Source organism: Octopus sinensis, linkage group LG1, assembly GCF_006345805.1.
Source record: "Octopus sinensis linkage group LG1, ASM634580v1, whole genome shotgun sequence".
Taxonomy (NCBI): domain Eukaryota; kingdom Metazoa; phylum Mollusca; class Cephalopoda; order Octopoda; family Octopodidae; genus Octopus; species Octopus sinensis.
In genome coordinates, this window is record NC_042997.1 from 163,633,704 (window position 1) to 163,657,366 (window position 23,663).

The 23,663-nt window shown below is 34.2% G+C and overlaps 2 protein-coding genes across 14 annotated transcripts in view; one reads left to right on the plus strand and one right to left on the minus strand.

The window, feature by feature from the left end:
- LOC118764967 overlaps nucleotides 1-13,660 on the minus strand; it is a 115,527-nt gene extending 101,867 nt beyond the window's left edge. For all 4 annotated transcript variants that reach the window (XR_005000827.1, XR_005000825.1, XR_005000819.1 and 1 more), the window contains exons 1-2: nucleotides 13,573-13,660; nucleotides 12,767-12,802 (exon numbers count right to left, since the gene is read on the minus strand). The gene's annotated coding sequence lies outside the window, so the exon portion shown is untranslated. The remainder of the gene's footprint in view (nucleotides 1-12,766; nucleotides 12,803-13,572) is intronic.
- Nucleotides 1-23,663, plus strand: part of LOC115211517 (supervillin) — a 273,144-nt gene that overhangs the window by 137,813 nt on the left and 111,668 nt on the right. For all 10 annotated transcript variants that reach the window (XM_036506226.1, XM_036506231.1, XM_036506225.1 and 7 more), the window contains 2 exons: nucleotides 1,918-2,372; nucleotides 20,157-20,182. In XM_036506226.1, coding sequence (XP_036362119.1) covers nucleotides 1,918-2,372; nucleotides 20,157-20,182 — 481 coding nt within the window. The remainder of the gene's footprint in view (nucleotides 1-1,917; nucleotides 2,373-20,156; nucleotides 20,183-23,663) is intronic.

Genomic DNA, 23,663 nt, shown 5'->3' on the forward strand with positions numbered 1-23,663 from the left:
GAATCTAATAAGCATATATATAAGAGATGAGGAATTATGTACATTATATACATTATTTACATTTGACGAATATTTGTCCTCATCTTGTTTGTTGTTAACACAACGTTTCGCAAAGCTGTGAGACGAGGAGATATTGATAAATTGGGTATAGCTGATCATGTATGGAAAAATGGATACCACCTCCCCCTGTGGGATGAAGTTAAAATAATAGACAGAGAACACCACTGGAAAATACAAAAACTAAAAGAAGCAGCACCTATGCTAGGACAATAACAACCTCCTAAGCAGACCAAGTGCAGATATGAGCAGCATATGGGAACCGATATTAAAGAAGGATAGAAAAATATTAGATTTATAAGCCCTAAAATTCACTCCATAATTGCCCACGGGCATATGGTGTAGTGGTTAAAAGTGTGGGCTACTAACCCCAAGATTCTGAGTTCAGTGACCTGAACACTAATAATAATAATAATAATACTAATCTTTTCTACTCTAGGCACAAGGCCTGAAATTTTGTGTGAGGGGGCTAGTCGATTAGATCGACCCCAGTATGCAACTGGTACTTATTTAATTGACCCCGAAAGGATGAAAGGCAAAGTTGACCTCGGCAGAATTTGAACTCAGAACGTAACGTTAGACGAAATATGGCTACACAAAACGCCTGTTGTGCTAACGTTTCTGCCAGCTCACCTTAGGAATGAGAACCCATTCAAAATTTCCCCAAGATACCTGAAGAAGGCTGGAGGGTATATCAGCCAAAACGTTGTGTTAACAACAAACAAGATGAGGACAAATATCTATTGAATGTAAATAGAGTAAAAATTCAAAAGTGGAAGAGGCTATTGTTAGTTTGTGTCTGAAAGAGAACAAAGCTTATTTAAGTTGAGCAAAAGACTCAATTTCCATATGTTGAATAATGAATTCACTGTCAATAAATACAAACTTACAAAAATAAAATGACTTCCAACTATATAGGTTTTTTTTTAATGAATTGCATATATAAAAAATATATATGATATATTATATCTTATTTCAGTAGAGTTCAGTAAATTCTTTCATTATATTATTTAGTTATCACATTTAATAAAGAATTAAAAGTGAATCAGTGCAAAAATTGAACTGATATAGAGGTGTGCTATATAAAACAAAAAAAAAAAACAAAACAAAGAAAAACGTGTATTTGTGTGGTTACAGAGAATGCTCATACAACAGGAAAAATCTAAAGGCTGCTTGGTGAGGACTTCTGATTTACATAAAGTTAGTCAGTGATTAGAAGTTTTCTATTTAGGCTTGTCTTTTTTTTTTTTTAAATACAGTCAAATGACTGAAATAAACCTGTTATTTCTTATGTACAGGAATAGTATTTCATTATTCTCTATGTAACATTCTTTTAATTTTCATTTACTGGTTTCAGTCACTTCACTCTGGTCATATTGGGAAACCACCTTCTATAGTATAGTTCTTTACAGTGACCTCAGAATACTTATTGACTTCAAAGGGATGACAAATAAAGTGGATCTGGGCAGAGTTTGAATTCAGAACACAAAGTGTGTGACTTAATACAAGATATTTTGTCCTAAGCTCTACTGATTCAGCCATCTACATAGAATTTATATAATAATTAATTGTAGGTTCTTAGAATGTAATTTATCTAATAATAGAGCAACACCTTTGCAAAAAACATAATAGAATATAATGAGCAATAGTAATAGTACCTTGTTATATAGCCAGCAATCAATATGGTTTATATGTAGGATCTTAAGCAGCTTCTGTTGATGTAAAGATATCAGAAATTTGAAATCATTTGTTTGCGATTTTTGCGAACATATAATTTGAATGTATAGATTTTTTCTGAAGTCTTTCAAATTCAACATAAATGATAATTATAATTTTCTGATTTATACTTTTTTTTTCCAGAAATAACCATTCACCTGAAAATGGAGGAAAAGAACCAACAGTCACTGGCGAACATCAGGAAGAGGTTTCTCAAATAGAGAACTATAAAATATCAAAAGAAAGCCAAGATGAAGACATAGAAAGCTCCTCTGTTAGAGCAACATCTTCATCTGAAGGGACACTCAGAGCAAGTTCTCCCCGTCATATTCATTCTGATTTCTCTAGTGATACTGATAAACCACAAGAGTTTTATTCATATCAGAAAACTTTAGCTAATAAAGCCAACTCACAATTGGAGAGAAGACGATTTCGGACTCGAGATAAAGATACACCTAGAAGATCTTCCTTGCAAGACAGTGTGTCTGACATTTCAGAGGATACTAGTTCTTCTGCTCAAACCTATACTGATGGTAGACGTGTTCTTCGAAAAAGAGATAAAAGTTCTTCTCGAAAATCATATCTGAACATCTCTGAAGGTAAGTTTTAAAATTTTTTTTCTTTTTCTTTATCAATATGATTTGATTATTTAGCTAAAGTTCTGTGTCTTACAGGGATTGAATCCCCTAAAGTGTCTTTTACTTATTTACCATTAGATATTTTTGATGCAGGAAATGATGAAATAAATAGATATTATGGAAAAGTAATTATAATAATTACTCAGGTAAATAAATAAATCTATTACAGTTCATGTAACAGGTTAATTTCAATTAACAGGAAATAGTGAGGGTTCTTATGTGCTGTTTTATGATATTTGGATGGATAAAAATTAGAGCCTACTTAATATTGTATTAACAGTAAAAGAGCAATGTCTTCTTATTACAACTTGTCAGTAGAGAATGATGGATAAACATGCAATTAAGTTCTCTTAGAAAAGTGTTTTAAACAAATTACAAGAAAATAAGTCTTCTGAGCAAAGGCTGTGCATGAGGAGTTGAAAAACATTTGGAAGTGTATTTTATCTTTTGTTTCAAAAAAGAAATTTAACAGAAATTCTGTTCAGTGCTGGATATTTTTAATGTCCCAGTAATGCAATCAATCAATGTCCCTTGTCACTACCTTTCAGATCAATACCTAGTACAAGTATTTTGTCAACAGATGTGCCTCTGTTATTACAATTTAGAACAACCTGTGACTTAGTGCAGTTGATAAATCACATTGTTGTTAATTTGTTTGAGTGGTTTTTGACTTCAATGTTGTTGAGTCTTGGTAGTTTGTTTATGAAATGGTGTTGACTACAATGTTGTGGAGTTGGTTATAATGCTGTAGAATTATAGAGTTGGCTGCAACATCATAAGAGATGTTCACTAGTGACACTACTTTTAAGTGTCTCGCAGCAGACATAGCAGTAATGCATAGCAGACTAGCTATAGTGAACCAATAGCTTTTACCAAGCAATCCATATTGGTCCAAGCAGAAAACTCTATGAATTTACACCTGACACATATGTGAATTCAACACTGTCACCCCATCTAATCAAAGCTCCAACTGGCAAAGCTGCAGTTGAGTTATCCCAAGAACTACCATGAATTTACCACACTCTATTTCCCAATGTATCAACAGGAATCAACAGAACTCTTCATTCTGTTAGTCTTAAATGTGACTATACAAATTAGTCGGATCCGACAGGTCAAAAACTGCAACATGCTTTACTGTCTACTTTGTTATGGTTTCTACAGCTGGATGCCCTTCCTAATGCCAACCACCTTATAGTGTGTGCTGGAGGGGTTTTTTTTGTGCTATTGCCACTGGTGAGGTCACTGTGCAGTTTGCAGGACTATGAACCCAGGGAGAGTGATTTTATAGTAGGAGGTGAGGGGATATGTCTTCATAGAAGGGGCCTGAGTAGAAAAGGTTTCTTGCTGTAGAGGAGCCCTCATGATTACTCACATTTTAAAAGATAGAGAGGAGTGGAACAGGGAAGAAACTCCAGGCAAACTTAGTTTTGGTGCCCTTACAATGGTTATTTTTAAAATATGTTCAGAAGGAAGAAAAATACCCCAGCAAATGTAGGAATCAATTGTTTATTACAGTTGATTAAACACTAAAATAAAGTTTATTGTTTTCATGTTTGTCCCTCTGTATGAGTAATGCAAACACAACTTGATGCTCTCAAACATTATCATGTGTGACTGCTTGATTTATTGGTACCTTCAGTGGTATTTTTCACACACACACACACACACACACTGTGTGTATGTGTGTGTGTGTCTGTCTGTCTGTCACTCTCTCTCTCACTCAGTTGTTCGCCATTCATTATATTTACCTTTATTCCCATCTCTTATGAACTTATCCACTCACCCTTTCCAATCTTCTATCCATAATCTCTCTTACACTCACCTTCTTGTACCTTGAGAGTACACTCTGACCTAGTCACCATTATCTTCATCTCTCTTTCCTGCTACTCCCACGCACTCTTATATAATATGGTGTAGTTATGTATCTCCTCTATAGGATGACACCTATTCCTATCTCTCTATCGTACTAAGCATAAAGCCACTTCTATCACATTAGGCATAAAATCACCTTCCTCTCTACTACACCCACACTTAGTTGAGGAGGCTTCTTTGTCTTGTGAGTTACTTGTCAACCTTACTAGCATTGGTGCCTTGCAAAAAGCTCCCTGTACACTCTGTAAAGTAGTTGGTGTTAGGAAGGGCACCTGCCTGTAGAAAGTCTGGTAATGAAGACATAAGAGCTTGATACAGTACTCTGGCTTGTTGGATCTGTTGAACTGTCCCAGTCATGCCAGCATGGAAGACAGATGACGATAACAATGATGAGATATATATATGACAGAGAGCCTGTCAACATAAAAAGAATGGGCACATTTTCATCTCTGACATTCATTTCTTTGAGTTTTCTTTGTAACATTCTTCTTTCTGTGTGAATATAACTTTGTGATATTTTCTTGATGTCCGATTGAAGTCTTCTGTCATATGTACTATCTATAGTAGTTGTAGCTCATTGTGTCTACATTGATTAATCAACTAGTAGAGAATGTAAATAAAGCCTTTGCTAAATATATTATACTACAGGTTTGTTTAGCATATATCGAATTTTCAAATTCTCCACTAGAAGATTGTTGCTGTTTATGCTAGTCTACCAGGTCATTCCACTGCAATTTTCCTTGAAATAGCAACTTGAAAATTAAATATTCTGTCTGACATCACTGACTCAGTTAATTAGAATACGTTACTTTTACTCTCATATAATTTTAGATTTTTTTTTATCAGTATCTGCATCCCTTTATAAAGTTTATATTTTTGCATTATATTAAAGTCAATAGCTAACATAATGGACATTATCTTTGAAATAGGTCTACACGAAACATTTGGTGAATCTACGATTCATATGAATATACCTGTTTATTTTCTTATTTGGAACTAAAACCTGTTTTTCTTGTTAGTGAATAGAACTAAAATGTTTCTGAGTTGTTGTTCAGAGGGTAGTAAACACTACAATGCTTTTATTCATTTCTCAAAATACACATTTTTCTTCTTTATTTTGTGATCAAACTGGGTGCTATTGGATATATTCAAGTGTAAAAAATGAATGTATTTAAAGATTATTATATTTCTTTTAGCTAATAACTAGTTGTAACTAAAATTACATAAAGATAGCAACTAAATATACTTGACTGTTTCCTTTGTCAGTATATTTCCATTCAATTGGCTGAGTTAAGACCTGTGTGCTTCCTTTATTTGGGCTGTCTGATAATATAACAAACAGCTGGCTCTGCCTGCCTAATGCTTTGTTTCCCTACTCCCTGAAAATCTTATAAGTTGGTCAGCAAACAAAAACAAAAAAGAGCAGTCTAGTATTGATATTAAAAAGCAGACAACTATGTGAATGTGAGTGTTTACATTTATTACTATTAATTACCATTGGATTTAGGCTTAACTTTATAAAAGCGGAAGAGCATGGATGTTGCGTCGCACTTAAAGTGTTATGGTAACATGTTTTTTTTCTATTGATTGTTCTGCTACTTATATATTTTTTGAAGAAGCTAAAGCTACGTAAGCTACACGCACATATGCAGAAGTGTACAGTAAGTTACAACTGTCAGTGAGTTGTCAAGAGTTATATGTTATCAAGAATATTATTATTTACAAACAGGATTTAAACAAATGCATTATCACGGTGCAGAGATGTGACAATTGTAGGTTGAGCTGTTGTCTTTATGATTATATGTATACATATTTGTTAAACAAGAATATTACTGACAGTGACTTCGAAGTTTCAACCAGCTAATCCATCGTCCGATGATAGCTGAAACCTCGAAAAGAAACCAAATATTTTATTTAGTTATTTATTGATGTATGTATGTTCAGTAATAAATTGATATCATATAGTCGAGTTCATGAATAAAAATGACATTGATTAATTTATTATCAAAAGTATATCTCTAGAAATAAAATCAAATATTTTAGATGTTATGTGCTATCCTTTATTCTTATGTGGTGTTCACTTCTTCAATCAGTAATGAAAGTAAAACTTTATTTTATAGTATTCATTCATTTCTTAGTTATCAAGTGTCCTTTGAATTATTTTAACTATGTGTTGGAAAATATTAGTATAATTTAATATTATCAAAAATCAAAATAACATTAATGAGAGTATACATTTGTGAACACATACATGCAAATAAGCATGTGCGTGCTTGAGATTTTTTTCTCATGTTATTTTACTTGTGGTAGAGGGTCACTCCCTCCTAAGACATAGTTGATTATATTAACACCACTGCTTAGTTAATCAACCTTGGTAAAATGAAAAGTTAAATTGGGGCTGATGTGTTTAGAGCTCATACAAAAGTATATAACTAACTCCTTACAAGATATTTGTCTAATGTTATTTGGATTTTGAAATCTATCCGCCCCCTCTCTTCCTCGCACTGTCTTTCATATAAACACATGCAAACACACACTATCCAGGATGGTAACTAAATACTTAAATTCATACCATCTATCTAATGGTACATTTTCCATTAAATGAGTGTAGCATGCATTGTAAATTGTTGTTATGGATAGCATGCTAGTCTATCAGACAAAATGACTATGCTAGTAATTTAGTACCTATTCCCAACAGTTAGCTAAACTAATATTTGTGTAATTATGTTTGTTTCTCAAATAGACATCAAAACATAAACAAATTTGGAGTGGTTTTGTGTTGCTAGTCAAATATTTTAATCACTCGAACAATTTCTTTCTCTCATCTCTTTCTCCATTTCCTCTCTTTACTCCTCTTCAAATGCGTATGTTTATCTGGGAAATTAAGCTTGTTTCTAAATGAATTTGCCAGATGGAAACTGTGTGGAAGCCTTAACTTTGTGTATATATATATATGTGTGTATGTATGTTTATGTACCTATGTATTTGTGAGTGTGTTTGTGGATGCTGATGTAATTTGGTGAATCAATTGTGTTGTGTTCCTTCCTGCTCAAAAAGTTAAATTATAAAAATGAGACTGAAACGAAAGCTCTGAAAATCAGTGCTTCAGCATAGCTAAATTGCCATAAATACAACCAGCAAAAGTGTAGACTATTATGTCATTGTCATAATGCTTGTGAAGCAGCATTTTTGGAGATTAGCTTAGTTCTGCTGTTTCCTGATTCTTCTGCTGAATTGTGTTAAGCACAGTCACAGATGCACCACATATCTTGTTATTGTGTGACATTATTACATCATTGTTTTCAAAGTTAATAATATTTCAGAGCGATGCTCCTCACATTTTCAAAGGGAGGGAAATATAAGTTGTGGTTTTTTTTTTTTTATGCTTTTATTTCCAACCTTGAATTGAAAGCAGGCCACAGGTTCAGTCACTGGCATCTTACCTTGCACTATGACCCTTACCTTTTAATTAGAGAGCAGTTGCATTAATATCCAGTTATGATGTGGCTGCTTTTATCTTCTTGTAGACATGCTCGCTATTGCTTAGAATTCTTCTTTTGTCACCTTTATAATGGTCTGAGAATACTGTGTCATTTTAATTTTGTAGATGTGATCACATTTATTCATGAACATTAAGTATATCTAATACTATACCAACACATACATAAATTTATATTTATATTCATGAAAAATGCTGTGTTGTGCTTCTTATAATATAATTATGTGTGTGTATGTGTGTGTGTGTGTATGTGTGTGTGTATGTGTGTTCAGTCTGACCCATGCACAGCATGGAAACGTGAATGTTATGATGTTGATCACACACACACACGTGCACACACAAACATATATATGTATTTGCATATAAATGTAGCCTTTCTGCTATAGGCACAAGGCCAGAAATTTTAAGGGAGGCGGATAGTTGATTACATTGACCCCAATGTTCAACCAGTACTTATTTTATTGACCCCAAAAGGATGAAAGGCAAAGTTGACCTCAGCAGAATTTGTCTGGCATGCTAACGATTCTGCCAGCTCTGTGCCTTATGTGCACATATATATGTATACCTGTATCTACATATGCATTTATATATGTGAAGGCGCATGGCTCAGTGGTTAAAGTGTTGAGTTTACGATCATGAGGTTGTGAGTTCGAATCCCGGACCGGGCTGCGTGTTGTGTTCTTGAACAAGACACTTTATTTCACATTGCTCCTGTCAACTGAGCTGTAGAGATGAGTTGCGACGTCACAGGTACCAAGCTCTATTGGCCGTTGCCTTTCCTTTGAATAACACTGGTGGCGTGGAGAGGGGAGGCTGGTATGCATGGGCGACTGCCGGTCTTCCATAAACAACCTTGCTCGGACTTGTGTTTGGGAGGGTAACTTTCTAGGTGCAATCCCACGGTCAGTCATGACCGAAGGGGGTCTCAATATATATATATATATATATATATATATATATCTCCACTTCAGCAGGATGCTTGTACCTTCCCCCTTTTACCTCTTTCTATACAATACTCCACGCCACTTAGTTGAAGGGTCTTACCTTGCAAGTACTTGGTGACCTCACTAGTGCTGGTAATAGAAAAAATGCACCTAGTTCACTCTGTAAAGTAGTTGGCATTAAGAAAGCATCCAGTTGTAGAAACTATGCCAAAGCAAACATTGTAGCTGAGCATAGTCTTTTGGTTTGTTGGTTCTTGTTAAACCTTCCAACCCATTCCATCATCAAAATCTGATGTTAAACAATGATGATTATGATGATGGTATCCACACATTCAAGTGTATATACATGCATGCGTATATATGATATATATATATATATATGTGTGTGTGTGTGTGTATGCATATACATATTTATGTGTTTTAAGCCATGCCAGCATGAAAGATACATATATGTGTGTGTGTGAATATATATATATATATACTGATATTACTACTATTTCGGGCCCCCCCCCCCAAAAAAAAAAAAAACACCACCACATGACCAAACATTTTTCCATGGATGACTTGAAACGAATCTATAATGGGAACACACATTTACCACTACTTTGCAATGTGAAAACAAGGACACACACACGCTTAAAATGGGCTTCTTTCAGTTTCTGTCCACCAAATCCCCTCACAGAACTTTGGTTGACCTGAGGCTTTAGCAGCAGATACTTGCCCTAGATACCATGCAGTGAGATTGAACCTAAAGCAAACTTCTGATCCACACAGCTATGTCTGTGCACCTAATACATAAAAATCATCATCATTTTGCATCTCTTTTTTCATGCTTGTATAGGTTGGATAAATCTCACTGCATCTCACTTCTTGTTATTGTTTTCCCTAATCTGGCACATACATACTTCAAGAAAGAATATCACTAATCTTTGTTCTTCGTATTTCAGTTTTTTGCTTGTCTTGAGCTGGCTTTTATGAATAGATACCCCATCTTATCACCACTTAACACTCAGGTCTTAATGTATTTTATCTTGCCACCGAAAATAGAGTTGTGGTCTGCAGCAGTTTTTCTTTATTCAGTGTTACTGCACTGTTAGATGGGTTGCGTATCTTGTGACTTGCATAGTCCTATTCTCCTCTGTTGGTTTGTTTTCATTTTTTCTTGGCATGTTTTTACTGCTGGATGTCCTTCATATTGCCAATCACTTAATAGTGTGCACTGTATAAATTTCTCCCTACTTTGTACCACTGATCTATACTATCTGTAAACTACTTAATTATTTGAATTTTTTGTTGTTAAGCTTTCAAACTATCCCACTACTACCGCTGTTAGAAAAAATCTATTATAGTCTTCCACAGTTATGGAAAAAAAAGAAGGCACAGTTAAAAGTTAAAAAAAAAAATTAAGTTTTCAAACTTAGAGACCTTCAGAAAGACAAATCTACTGTGATGATGAATATATTTTGAAATGTGTCTCAATGATTGGAAACTATCTTGTTAGAATCTTCATAATTATAAATATTCCATATGCAGGATGAGATACAGTTGAGCTAATGTTGTATATTGAATAAGTTTAGAGAGATGTAAAGACAGTAGGTAGCAGGTTAACTGGAAGTTTTTGCTGCTGATTTCCAGTTGAGAGAGTGGAACCAGACACAGTGCTACTTTTTAGAAAGTAGTTACAATATAAAGTATAGTTTGGACAGCAGAAATGGGCTAGAGACAGAGGAGGAGAAATTCATGATTCAGGGTTGAGTAAGATGTGTGGTTTGCATGTTAGTAGGAAATACAAGATTGATTAATGTTTGATCAACACAAGTCTATGGATATTGGTGTTGTGTTACAGCTCATAATTGGCTATTCTTTCTCTCTGTATTTTTACTGTATTTTTGTTTTTCATGTAAAATATTCTATTTATGATTATTATATTGTATACAATAAGTATGATATTAAGTTTTGCAACAGTGTTACTGGAATTGATTTATAAGAAATGTTACATTAGAGAAGCATATGCCATGATCAAATACCAATTGTAAGCAGTAAGCATTGAATGTATTTCTGTCAGTTTTGATGATGAAAATTTAGTTTTCTGATCAAATTACTTGCTTATCGTATTAACATGTTAGTTGCTGAGCATTCCACAAACATATGTACCTTTAATATAACCCTCAAGTGAAATCAGCATAACACAGTGTGTGAGAAGGCTGTACCTTTGAATTATAAGTCCAATCCACCTGATGGGCTTTTATATGCTTCTGTCTACTCAATTTCAATCACAAGGTATAGGTTGATCTGGCACTATAGAAAAGGGCATTTGCCTAAGATGCCATGCAAGGAGTGAAAACCAGGATCTCATGGTTGTGAAGTGAACTCTCTAAACATTTAGCAATACCATAAACACACACATGCATGCACACTCACACATGCACACATGCTCACACATGTATGCATGCTCACACATGCATGCATGCTCACACATGCACACACTCATACATACATGCATGCTCACACTTGTATGCATGCTCACAAATGCATGCATGCTCACACATGCATGCATGCTCACACATGCAAACATGCTCACACATGCATTCATGCGCACATACACACACACATACACAGATATACACACATGAATGCAAAGTTAATAGATTTTCATAGTTTCAGTGATGAATATTTAGCTGTTTAATCTTTGCTCAACCAAACTCAATCTTCAGTGTGTATACCAACTGACTTCTTGCTTCTTTCCACTTCAAGGTATATATATATATATATATATATATATATATATATATATATATATATGTAGGCGCGGGCATGGCTGTGTGGTTAGGGAGCTTGCTTCCTAGCTACATGGTTTCGGGTTCAGTCCCCCTGCGTGGCACTTTGGGTGGGTGTCTTCTACTATAGCCCCGAGCCAACCGAAGCTTTGTGATTGAATTTGGTAGGTGGAAGTTACTGCCGTGTGTGTATGTGTGTGTATAGCTGCTCAGTGCCTCTCCGAAAGAGAGAGAGAGAGGATATGTATGTATGTATATATATAGGAGTGGTGACTAAGAAGGACACCAACAACAACAGCAAGAACAGAGATTTATTCAGGGTAGGCAGTCAGCATTAATAAAGTAAATTGTGAATAAATTAAATTATGTAAAAATATTTTGACAGCAGGAAACATTTACTCTCTCTCTCTCTCACCCACACACACACATAGACTCACAGATACACACAGACACAGACACAGACATGTCTATAGGGATAAAAATAGTTAAGCAGGTTGTACCTATATATACTTTAAAATAACACACACACATATACACATTTTTGGATTTTTATTTTATAATTATACTCTCTCTATTTCTCTCTCTCTCTCTCTCTCTCTCTCTCTCTCTCTCTCTCACACACACACACACACACGTTCCTAATCACTGTTTCATACAAGGTAAGGAGTGAGCTGGAAAAATTGGTAGTGTTAGAAAAAATACTTTGTAGTATTTGTTCTAGCACTTTACATTCTGTGTTCAAATCCCACCAAAGTTAACTTTGCTTTTCATCCTTTCAGAGTTGATAAGATAAAATACCATTCAAGTACAGGGGTTGATGGTATCAAGTAAGCTTTTCTCCTCAAAGCTGCTGGCCTTGTTTTGCTGGCCTAAATCAGTAACCATTATTACTGTTTATACATTCATATGGAATAAAATGTCTTTCAAGACATGCTCAATTACCAAAGACAAACTCACATATACACTGTATCACACATATCATTCCTCACTCTAATATTACACTGATCTGTAAGCAGATATTATCTTGCTTCTTTATTCTTTTTATTTCATTCTAGAGCCAAACTTATGGTATTTAGATCTAATAGGGTTGTGCATAGTTGAAAGACTGCAGCTATTCTACCTAACAGGAAAATAATGGCAATTTACTGAATATACACTGAATTCCATTTATTAAATTACTTTTTTTTTTATAATGGATTGAAAATAATTTACTTTTTCATATTTAATAATTAATATATTTTAGCCTGGGTAGGCACCACCTACCTTGCCTACTGAGTTGGCACATCTCTGACATTAGATCTGTAAAACATTAACATAAAATGTCTTGATACATATATTTTGTGGTACAAGAAAAAGTAAGTAATCTAATTGTAAACTGTGTTCAAGGAAGATAGACATTGGCTTTTATCAACCCTTTGAAATTAGACATTAATTCTTAAAAAAGTTAATTACACATGGCAAACTTAAACAAGTGCATGTTAACAGAATGGTTAAAGTATTGAACTTGGTCCAGTCTATATTCTACATTGTCCTGTACTTTTTTTTCTTCAGCCCTGTATTAATCCCACTTCAAAGTTCATTAGTTGGAAGCTAATCTTAACAAGATCATTAGTTACAAAAGAATAGATGTAAATATTAATACTTTCCTAATTGATATGAACTTGGTATCTGTAGTGGCATCTACTTCTGTTAAATATTCTTTTTCAGTTTTATATTCGTTTGTGCAAGTTTAAATCTTTAAGTTTCACTTTCCTAACAATTTCATCTGTTCAAAAATGTTTACAATTGTGTTATAGAATGCATGTTTCTATTTCTTTAGACTAGAATTCATATGGTTTCATGTAATAAAAAAACCCCACAAAAAACACCTAATTGAAATATTTGTTATTTCTTATTTTTTAATGGAGTTTCATCAACAAACTACTCTTGTTTTTATGAAACTTATGTAATAGTAATAGATTTTTACTTGTCTTTTTTTTTAACCTTAATAACAAAAGTGAGTTAATAAACTTTACATATATCAAATACAGCAAAAGTGCTATAAAGCTGCCAAAGATATATTTTCTTACCCCAAAGATAATAGAGCCTTTCTGTAACTTGTTTATCCACTTCTTACTGATGAACAATCTTCTCTTATACTTATCTATAAAATGATTGTTCTCGGGGATCTAAAACATTTCTGATTGGTAGTGTTTTGATATTTTGTTTATGTAATTTGTTTTGGAAAATTTTTTATCTGAAATTGCGTGCTGAAATGTGTTGTATCTTAGGAAGAATTATTTGCTATCACCAATGACATTTCTAAGTTATTTCTGTTATTTAGACTCCCAGACAAACATCTAAGTTAAACAATAAAGATGTAGTATATACTCACACTTATAAAAACAAACACCTGTCCCAATAGTTATAGTGCAAAGGTATCTTTGTGTGCATCCTCTTCTTTAAAAATAGTGCTAATAATCTCTAATATTGGCATAACGCTTCGATTTTGGAAAAGGCATAAACTACGTTAACTCCAGTAGCTTACTGGTACTTGAAAGGATGAAAAGCAAAGTTGACAGTAAATCAGTTAATTTATTCAGATTCATCTTTGTTTTCTGAAAATTCCTTTTTGGTTTTTGTTCCTTGTAAGCAACTGTTAATTTTTTAAACCCAGGCCATATTGTCAATTTATGATAAGCCAACAGAAATCAGCACATCTTTCATATCATGTATAATCACTAGCTGTTTAACTTACAGCATTGGTTATATACCAATGAATAACAACACCTAGCAGGTGAAATCATCTAGTCAGTCTTCTTTGCAGAAAGGTATTACTTTCCATTGTTGGTCTAGTAGTACTTCTATTAAAAGCCACACTAAGTTGATGTATTGGTGCAAGAGTACAGTTCTGTTTGGGAACTGTGATAAACTTGTGAGTATACAGTATTGGATTGTGAAGCAAATTAAAATGTTCAGGGAAATGTGGCTTTGTTAATAACTTATTCTCGGCCAATTTGTGATAAAATCAAATAATTTGTTCCTTTATGGGACTCATTCACATTCTCCCTGTGAAGCTTCTAAGGTAATTAAATTCATTAATGATTATATTGGGTCATCCTATAAATAATGTGTTTTTTTTTAATACTTCTTTTATTTTTCAAAATTAAGATAAAAAAGTTCTTTATATAATCTAAAATATACTCTCCTTCATTTTCTACAATGCTCTTCCATCTATCTTCCAAAATTCACTTGTCCATAATGAAAAATACTCCTACAGTACTGTTCTTACCTCATCTACAGAATTCATATATTTTTGCCCAAATGATTTTGAAGAATGTGGAATAAATGATAATCAGATGGGGCAATGTCATCCTTCCTGTATGTGGCCGAGTATTATCCTGATGGAAAAACACCTTTCGTCTTGAAACCAAAGATGGTCGTTTTTGTTCTAGTGCTGACTTAAGGTGATCAAGCTGCTTGCAGTAGATCTCTTTTGTTATTGTGTGGTTTAGGTTTAAAAGTTCAAAGTGGACTAAACCTTTCATATCCCAACAAACATATAACAACACCTTATGTGAAAGAAAATCTTCTTTAGCCTGGGGTGCTGGTGTTTCTCCTTTTCCTACCCATTATCTTCAACACTTGACATCTTTATAGAGAACCCATTTCTCGTCACCAGTCACTATTCGGTCCAAAAAAAGTTCATTCGTGAGACATGACAGCAAAGAAGAGCACACATTTACTCACTGTGTGCAATTAAGCTTGGAAAGTTTGTGAGGAACCCATTGACCCAATTTTCTGACTTTTCCGATGGCATGCAGTTGTCGATGAATGGTTGAATGACCAAATTCGATTGTCTCTGCTAGTTCCTCAACAGTTACAATGGGATTTTGTTTCACCAGGGTTTGCAGGATGTCCTCGTCAAGCTCTACATATCTTCTAGGAAGAGGCTTGTCTTCTTGGCTGTAGTTTTTGGTTTCTAATTTCTGGAACCACAATTGACACTGGCTTATGCTTATTGTCCAATCCTCATATACTGCATTAATATTCCTCGCACTTTCCATTGCATTGTTGCCTTTATTAAACTCATAAAGCAAAATATGCCAAATATGCTCCTTTGTCACTTCCATTACAGCTTTGAAAAAATAACTGCTAAAATCAAACTGTACTCTTCAAAACTTGCACAGAATAAATACAAGGTAAAATTACTACCTGCTTTTATAGCAAGTTGATGCAGGTAGTTTATCCCATCCGACTTTTAGTTCATGCAATTGAAAAAACTGCATTAATTATGGGATGACCCAGTAGCTATTAGGATATAAAGGAAAGCTTAATTCCCCACTCCCCCCAAAAATGCCAATATCATTGAGGCACTTTTTTTATTGTCGTATCAGTTTCAGTCATTAGACTGTCACCATGCTGAAATACTGCCCTCAAGAGAAATAAGTCCTGATTGATGCCATTACTTATTTTAGTTTGGAACTTATTCTATCAGTCTATAATTAATCTAGTGGCCAAGGTACCTTTATGACATACCAGTTTTAAGTGATAGTGTTATATCAAACCTATAAACAACAAACATGGACACATGCACACATACATGCACATACATTATACACATCCAAACACATCCACAAACACACTATATCAGGTTGAATAAAAAGTAAGCAACGTTTTGAAATATGAAGAATTTGTACTGGATTTTTGCAGAGCTTTGAAAAAAAAAAAAAATTTTCATTACAGTTGTCTAATGCCCAAATGCATCAATAAATTAACATTGATATTTTTCTCACTCTTGTTACAATCCACCTGAAATGGAACTGTCAAATCGTGATATTTGAGCAATATTGCTATTCAACTTCAAAAGAGGAAGTAAAGCAGTTGAAATTGCTTGTGACATCAATGAAATGTTTGGTGAGGAATTGACCAGTGAGTGGTCAGCTCGAAAATGGTTTTAAAAGACCTGAGACTTGAAGATCATGAGTGAAGTGGATGCCCATCTGTCATCCATGATGGTCAATTAAAGACCATAATTGAGAAATCCATGTAAAACCACTTGGGAACTGGCAAAAGAACTTCAAGTTAGCCAGAAAACTACCTGCAACCATTTGCATGCAATTAGAAAATCAAAAAAGCTCAACAAACGAGTACCACACGATTTGAATGAAAATCAGAAAATGCGCAGATATGAAATTTGCTCATTGCTTCTTCTCCATAACCAGACCGACTAATTTCTTGACCATAGTGTAACTTGCGATGAAAAGTGGATTCTGTACAATAATAAAGAACATTCTTTGCAGTTGTTGGACCAAAATGAAGCACCAAAAACCTTCCTTAAATCCGAGCTCTTCAAAAAGAAGGTTATGGTGACTGTTTGGTGGTGTACTGCTGAATTCATCCACTATAACTTTTTAAAACCCAGAAAAACCATTACTGCAGAAGCATTGCCATGAAATTGCCAAAATCAATGAAAAACTGTTACTCCTCTATCCCAGACTGGTCAACAGAAGCAGGCCAATAATTCTTCATGACAATGCTTGACCTTACGTTTCACTAATGATGCTCCAGAAGTTGAGGGAACTTGGCTACAAAGTTCTTCCCCACCCAGCTTATTCCCCAGACCTTTCTCCTACCGACTACCACTTTTTCAAGCACCATGATGTTTTCCTGTGAGAGAATGAGTTACCGATGTTGAAAGCGTGTTCAAAGAGCTCATCAGCTCCAGAACTCCAGATATTTATGTTCCCGGAATAAACAAACTTGTAACTCATTGCAAAAATGTGTTGATTCTAATGGTACTTACTTTGATGAATAAAATTTCTGCATTGTTGAAATATATTGTGATGAATTTCATGTTTCAAAATGTAGCTTACTTTTTACTCAGCCTGATATATATAGTTTGCCTCAAGTGTGTGATGAGTTTCCTCACAGTTTTCATATGCCTATAGACAGAAACTGTGTGGAAGCCTGTTTTATATCACAAAACACCTGTGCCCTCTGCCCCTACCACTCTCCTTTCCTTCCACATGTGGCCAAGTATGATCTTTCTTTCGTGGCTTGACTGCCATCCGTGAAGCATTACATTCCTGTCTCATGGCTTCCCTCTCTTATGTTCATCTTCTATGTTCCTGCCTCAGAACTTTCACTCTACAGACCTAAGCTCAACTTGGTGCATCCTTGTTGATCAAAAGACACCTATTGTTAATTTCTTGTTATTACCTCCACCTTAGCGAAGGTGGTATTGTTTCCAGTTCTGTTTGTTTGTTTGTCTGTGGACAAGATATCTCAAGAACTGCTGGATGGATTCGGATGAAACTTTCAGGGACGTTTGGCCTTGTGACTGGCATGAACTGATTAGATTTTAGGATCGATCTGGTACTGAACAAGGATTCTGGATTATTTTTCTTGTTTTTTTACTTAATTTTTGAGAGCAGTTAGGTTCATTTTTAGTAGAGTTTATTTCAGATTTTCTCATTTTAAAAATCATCTCTGGCTAATTGTTGAGAGGATAAGTGCTCTTGTTTATATAGGTAATTGTGTAACTTTTTCTTCATTTTTTTTCGTCCTTGTTGTCGTACACATTCGCTTACTTTCTCCCCCAAAATTTAATGCTTGTAGCTTAGATTTTTGCAGCCAGCCAGATTTGAACAGTCTCAAGTGTAACTGGCTAAAACTGTTATGATTGTCTGGATACTTGACTGATGAGAGATTGCTGTGAATGGCTTGTCCCTGTTTTTTTCTGTCTGTCTTATTGTTTTTCCTGTCCATCTTTTTATTGTCTATCTGTCCAGTTGTTTTATTGTTGTCTTTTGTGTTCTTGTTCCATGTTTTGGATTTATATATATATATATGCTTACATACATACATATATATATATATGTATATATGTATGTGTGTGTGTATATATATATGTATGTATGTATATATATATATGTATATGTGTGTGTATACACACACACACATATGACCATTGTCATCTTCATCATCTGCTTCCCATGCTGGCATGGCAGAGACAGTTTGACTAGAACTGGTAAGCTGGAGAGCTGTACCAGGTTCCAGTCTGATTTAGCTTGATTTCTATAGCTGGATGCCCCTCCTAACACTGGAATGGTTGCTGCAGAGACAATTATGATGGATGTGGTTTCCTAGTGTTAATTGTGAATACTTCATGGGATGTTTGGTTTAACTATTTGTCTGTTCTTGTATAACTGAGATTTAATTATTTGTTCATGCATGGTTGAGATTAGTATTTAGCTGTGTCTGGTGTGCTTTGATAAGTATACTGTCATCTGGTCAGATTGTTTTGTTATGTTATTATTATTTGTTTATGTTATTTGTATAATCTATTCAGTATTAATGTCATTAACATGAGAATGTCATTTATGCTGAGGAGAATAGGTGTTAAAGCAAATATTTGACATGTTTGCTTATCACAAGTTGATAACAAGAATTCTTTCTTGTTAATCTAATAATTCTATTGTTGTTTATTGTATGGAGTCCACATCATTGCTGATCAAGCTGACCTATTATAAAATAGGTTCTTACCATGACTGTCCTACCTATTTTTTCAGGTATAATGTACCATTGATGATATTATCAAATATGTATATACTTTTTTAATGACACTGGAATGTGCTTTGAGAGATTTGACTACTATTTCTAGAAAGTTGAGTGACCATGTAGAAGCATCGTCAACAGCTTTTAATAATTATATTTAATTCGATATATATGTGAAGGAAATTTCTTCTATTTAACTCGTTCCATATGATTGGTGGGTTGTAAAAGAGATTGAGCAGATAAAGGATTATGTTAGAGGATAATAAGCTATATGCTATATTTATATGTGATCTCAAATTAAATACTTTATGGTATCTTGTTCAAGTAACTAATCTTGGTAGGTTTGACAAGGGCTTTTGGTTTTCAGTGGATACATTAGTTCTTGAGTTATGTCATTTAGCTATGTTCTTCCATTTACTGTGTGTAGTTGAAAAAAAAATTATGGTATAATGATGTTTGTAGTTATTCAAATAGTTTTACTATTTATTTTATAATTTTTTCTCCCTTCATTTGTGTAAATAGATGAATTTTGAGTTTTCTGTGCGAACGTCTTATACAAGTTTCAATATCATACTTATTTCAAAGTTGCTCTTGAATATTTTCTTGAAATTTGGGAAGTATTTCATAATTTAAATTTTTTTTATTGGTTTGGTCTTGAAGAAGAGTCTGTTCCCAAGGCCTTTGCAGGTACTCCAAAACTGGTAACTGATAATCATTTTATCATTTGAAGCTTACTAAGGCAGCAAAATAATGGAATTATTACATGTTCTGTGGCATTTATTCAGGCCCTTTATATTCTGAATTCAAATCACATCTGGGTAAACTTAGCCTTTCCTCTTTTTGGAGGTTGATAGAATAAATCACCACTTGAGTCAATAGTATTGACTTAACTCCTCCTCTCAAAATGTTTGGCCTTGTGCCTAAATCAGAAATCATTATTTGAAGCTTACTGATTAGAGGTTTACTTTTGCAACTTGTCTGTTCTGTATTTCAGCAAAGTTAGCAACCAATTAACAATTACTAGATTACTTTTGTAATATACAATTAAAAATACCAGCTAAACATTTATCTATGTATTTGTTTTTACATTTTATCACTCTGTTTTACTTTTCAGATTCTGAGGAAAGAGAAGCTTCAGAAGTAAGTAATCTTGCCTTTTCTAATTTCATATTAAGTCCTCTTATGCAGGATATTCATTTTAAATCAAATTTTTGTTGTATAAATGAAATTTTAATTTGAATCTGTAGATTTTAAATCTTTTCTTTCTGTTGTGTCTTTTTCTGCATTTAGTTCTTTACTTTGTTTAGAAAAGCACAGTGATGATGATAAAGAAGTGCTAACTTTTATTTCTGCATATAGACTTAAGCTTCAACTTAGATCCTTCCACATTGTGAAATTCATAATCTTCCTCCAGTGTGGTTGATCTACAGTTGTTCCTGCACCTGCAGGTCCTTGTACATTGAGGTATTCTTAGAATGTCCAGTTCCAAGTGCTCTTGACTCTTTTCCTATTATCTTTCTTCCAGTGTTTATGTTAGTGCCATATTTACATGTTGAGTAATTGGCAGATGCAAATGTGACCATGATTTTTTACAGTGGCTGAGATTTAATTCATAGAGGGGATTTTCTCAATTGAAGTCTGTCCCACCAGCTGACTCTGATGATTTTCATTAGACATCATTGATACAATATGTCTAACTTCTTGGCCAACTTCAACATTTTTTATGTATCACAACCATATAGAACCATCAGCAGAACTAAAGCCATATTTTCATGTCAGCATTTATGCTGTTTGTCAGCAAGATTTAATGCAGTTTCTGAAATATGGTCTGTGTTTTGCCAATTCTGCTATTTACATTACTTTCTAGGCTTACATCACTACTGATTACACAGCCTAGACAAGAGAAATTGTCCACATTTTCCATATCTACTGCCTGATAAAGAAGGCATGATGGTTTGTGGTTTTAATCTGCATTCTCATACACACACACACACACACACACCATCATCATCATCATCATCATCATCATCATCATTTAATGTCCACTTTCCATGCTGCCATGGGTAGGATGGTTTGACAAGGAATGGTGAGCTGCAGGATTACATTGAGCTCTAATGTCAACTTTGGCATGACTTCTATTGCTGGATGCCCTTCCTAATGCCAACCACTTTCCAGAGAATATACTGAGTGCTTTTTTCATGCTACTTGCACTAGTGAGATTGCTGTGTAACTTGTATGATAGCAAAGAACAGAGTAAAAATAAAAGGAAAAAGCTCCTACTATTAAGAGGGAATATTTGGGATAGAAAGGTGGTGATGGGTGGCTGTATGCCAGGTGTTGAAAGGGAGAAGCATAGGTATTTTGTTATAGAGGAGATAAGGCAAAGATGATGATGGGATGCTAGAGCAAACTCTCAAGGAACAAGAAGATGAACATAAGAAGAGACATGCACAGTGGATCATGGAAGGGGATGAGAGAGTGGATGCTTTAAGAGTGTGAGGAGGGAGTAAACAGGTGGAGGTTGAGGTTAATGTTAAATTTTTGGAGGGGATAAAATGTAATATGTGTTATATTGCCCTTAGGTGAGTACAACAACTGCTTAGTACCACAAATAATGGGGAAGAAATGCTTGATGTGTCAGGGAATGGTGTGAGTGGTGACAGGGCTTTAATGCATACAAACATAATTGGGTGGATTTGGGATGCAATTTTTGTTGTAATGAGTCATCCTGAGCACAGTAAAACACCACTCATCTTGGTCCTTTGTCATCTCCATAGGGCTCAACATCTTGAAATCAGCCTTCAGTACTTCACCCCATGTCTTCCTGGGTCTCGCTCAACCATGAGTTTCATCCAATTGAAGCAATTGACACTTATTTATGCAACTGTTGTCATCCACACCACATCACATGTAGTCATCTCTCTTGCATGCTACATATAATTCCTCTGATGACTTACATTTTTCTCAATACAGTTGCACTTTATCATACAGGCACACTAACACTGCACATCTAGTGGAGTGTACTGACTCCGTTCCTGCATTCAGCATCCACATACACGTGTGTGCACACACACACATACACACACACACACACACACACACATGTACATACATGTGTGTGTGTGTTTCGCAGTAGAGGAGGAACATGTCTACCTCAGGTGGAGAGAAATATAAGGTGATGATGTGACCAGTATATACCCAAGTTACAGGAAGGTGTATATGGTGAAGTGGACTGAGGATGGGAGGGGTGAGTGGGTGGATAAATTCTGAGGTTGCAAAACAGAGTGGGAGATAGAGGAGGGAATTTAGTGAGTAGGCACAGGTAGAGAGAGGAGGTATTAGGAGAATATGTTGTGGGGAAGATACACACAAATGTTCTCAGTTTTATTAAGTGGTAAGGAAAGAAAACAAAATGTTTAATTTTAGAGAATACATTACTTTTAGTATTGGTGTGAACTAAGAAAAGAAAAAATGCATGTGCTTAGCTAGTTATTAGAATGGAAATGAATCAGAAAATATAATGATGAAAATTAAATTATTCTATTTATTACTAGCTTATTTCAGATTTGTATTGACTATTATTAGCATAAGCCTAAGTTATCAATAGTATAAAAATACTAAATATTTACCGAACTTTATATTTTAGCTTCTTCTGCAACTATTATAAAAATGATTTCCAAATTAGAAATTGTTGCATTTTCCAAATTAGCTGTGTCAGATTGTTATTATTTACGTTTATTACTTGTTTCTAATTCGTTACATTACTCAGGTGTTTATCTATTTCTAAAATTTATTCAAACCGTCAAATCTTGGATTATTCACATTAATTTTCCTATCTGGTACCTAATATTAAACTGTATTTACTATATAAGATACCATTTTTTGTTGCAGAAATGTGATAAATACATTTGTTTTTTATATTTATCTGTTAGCTACAAATACAATGCTGTTTTGTTTGGTTCAAAATATTTAAGGCCAAAGCGGATGGGATTGGCTTGTAACCTGTTGAGATATTTCTAGGGAGGAAAGATTTAGTATACATTCATTTAGGTTACTTTGGTTTTCCTTGAAGCATTGTAAATTTACTGTCGTAGAAGAAAACAGGCAAGTGAGGTTGTATTACAGTCTATTAAAGATATACGCGTTTTAATGTTTTTTTTTTTATAAATGTTTCCTTACAACTGTCGAGTTATATATATTTAACTTGTACAGCAAAGTTTATATTTGTTTTATGAACTAAAAGGACACTATGTAGCTAAAGTATATTATTCCCATTGCTTAACTGTCATATTTCTTTCTATTTTATGTAATCTTTCATTGGAATAGATTGTATCTATATTTTGTTTTTACAACTTAATACTGATGAGAATAGAACTGAAAAGTGTGTTTATTTTCTGTCCTTTATATTTTAAATGTTAGTTGTAATTGTGTTAGTAATAATGAGTTGCTGAGGTTAATGAATGTGAATTTGCTTCTAGCACCTGGGTGATGGTGCTTTTTAATATACAAATAACTTCTCACCAGAACAACCAGTGTGTAACTCATTAAAGGATCTTGCCCTTCTTTGTTTCATAGATCTAGCATTTATTCATTCTCTCTCTGTTAGTGTTTTGTATATTCT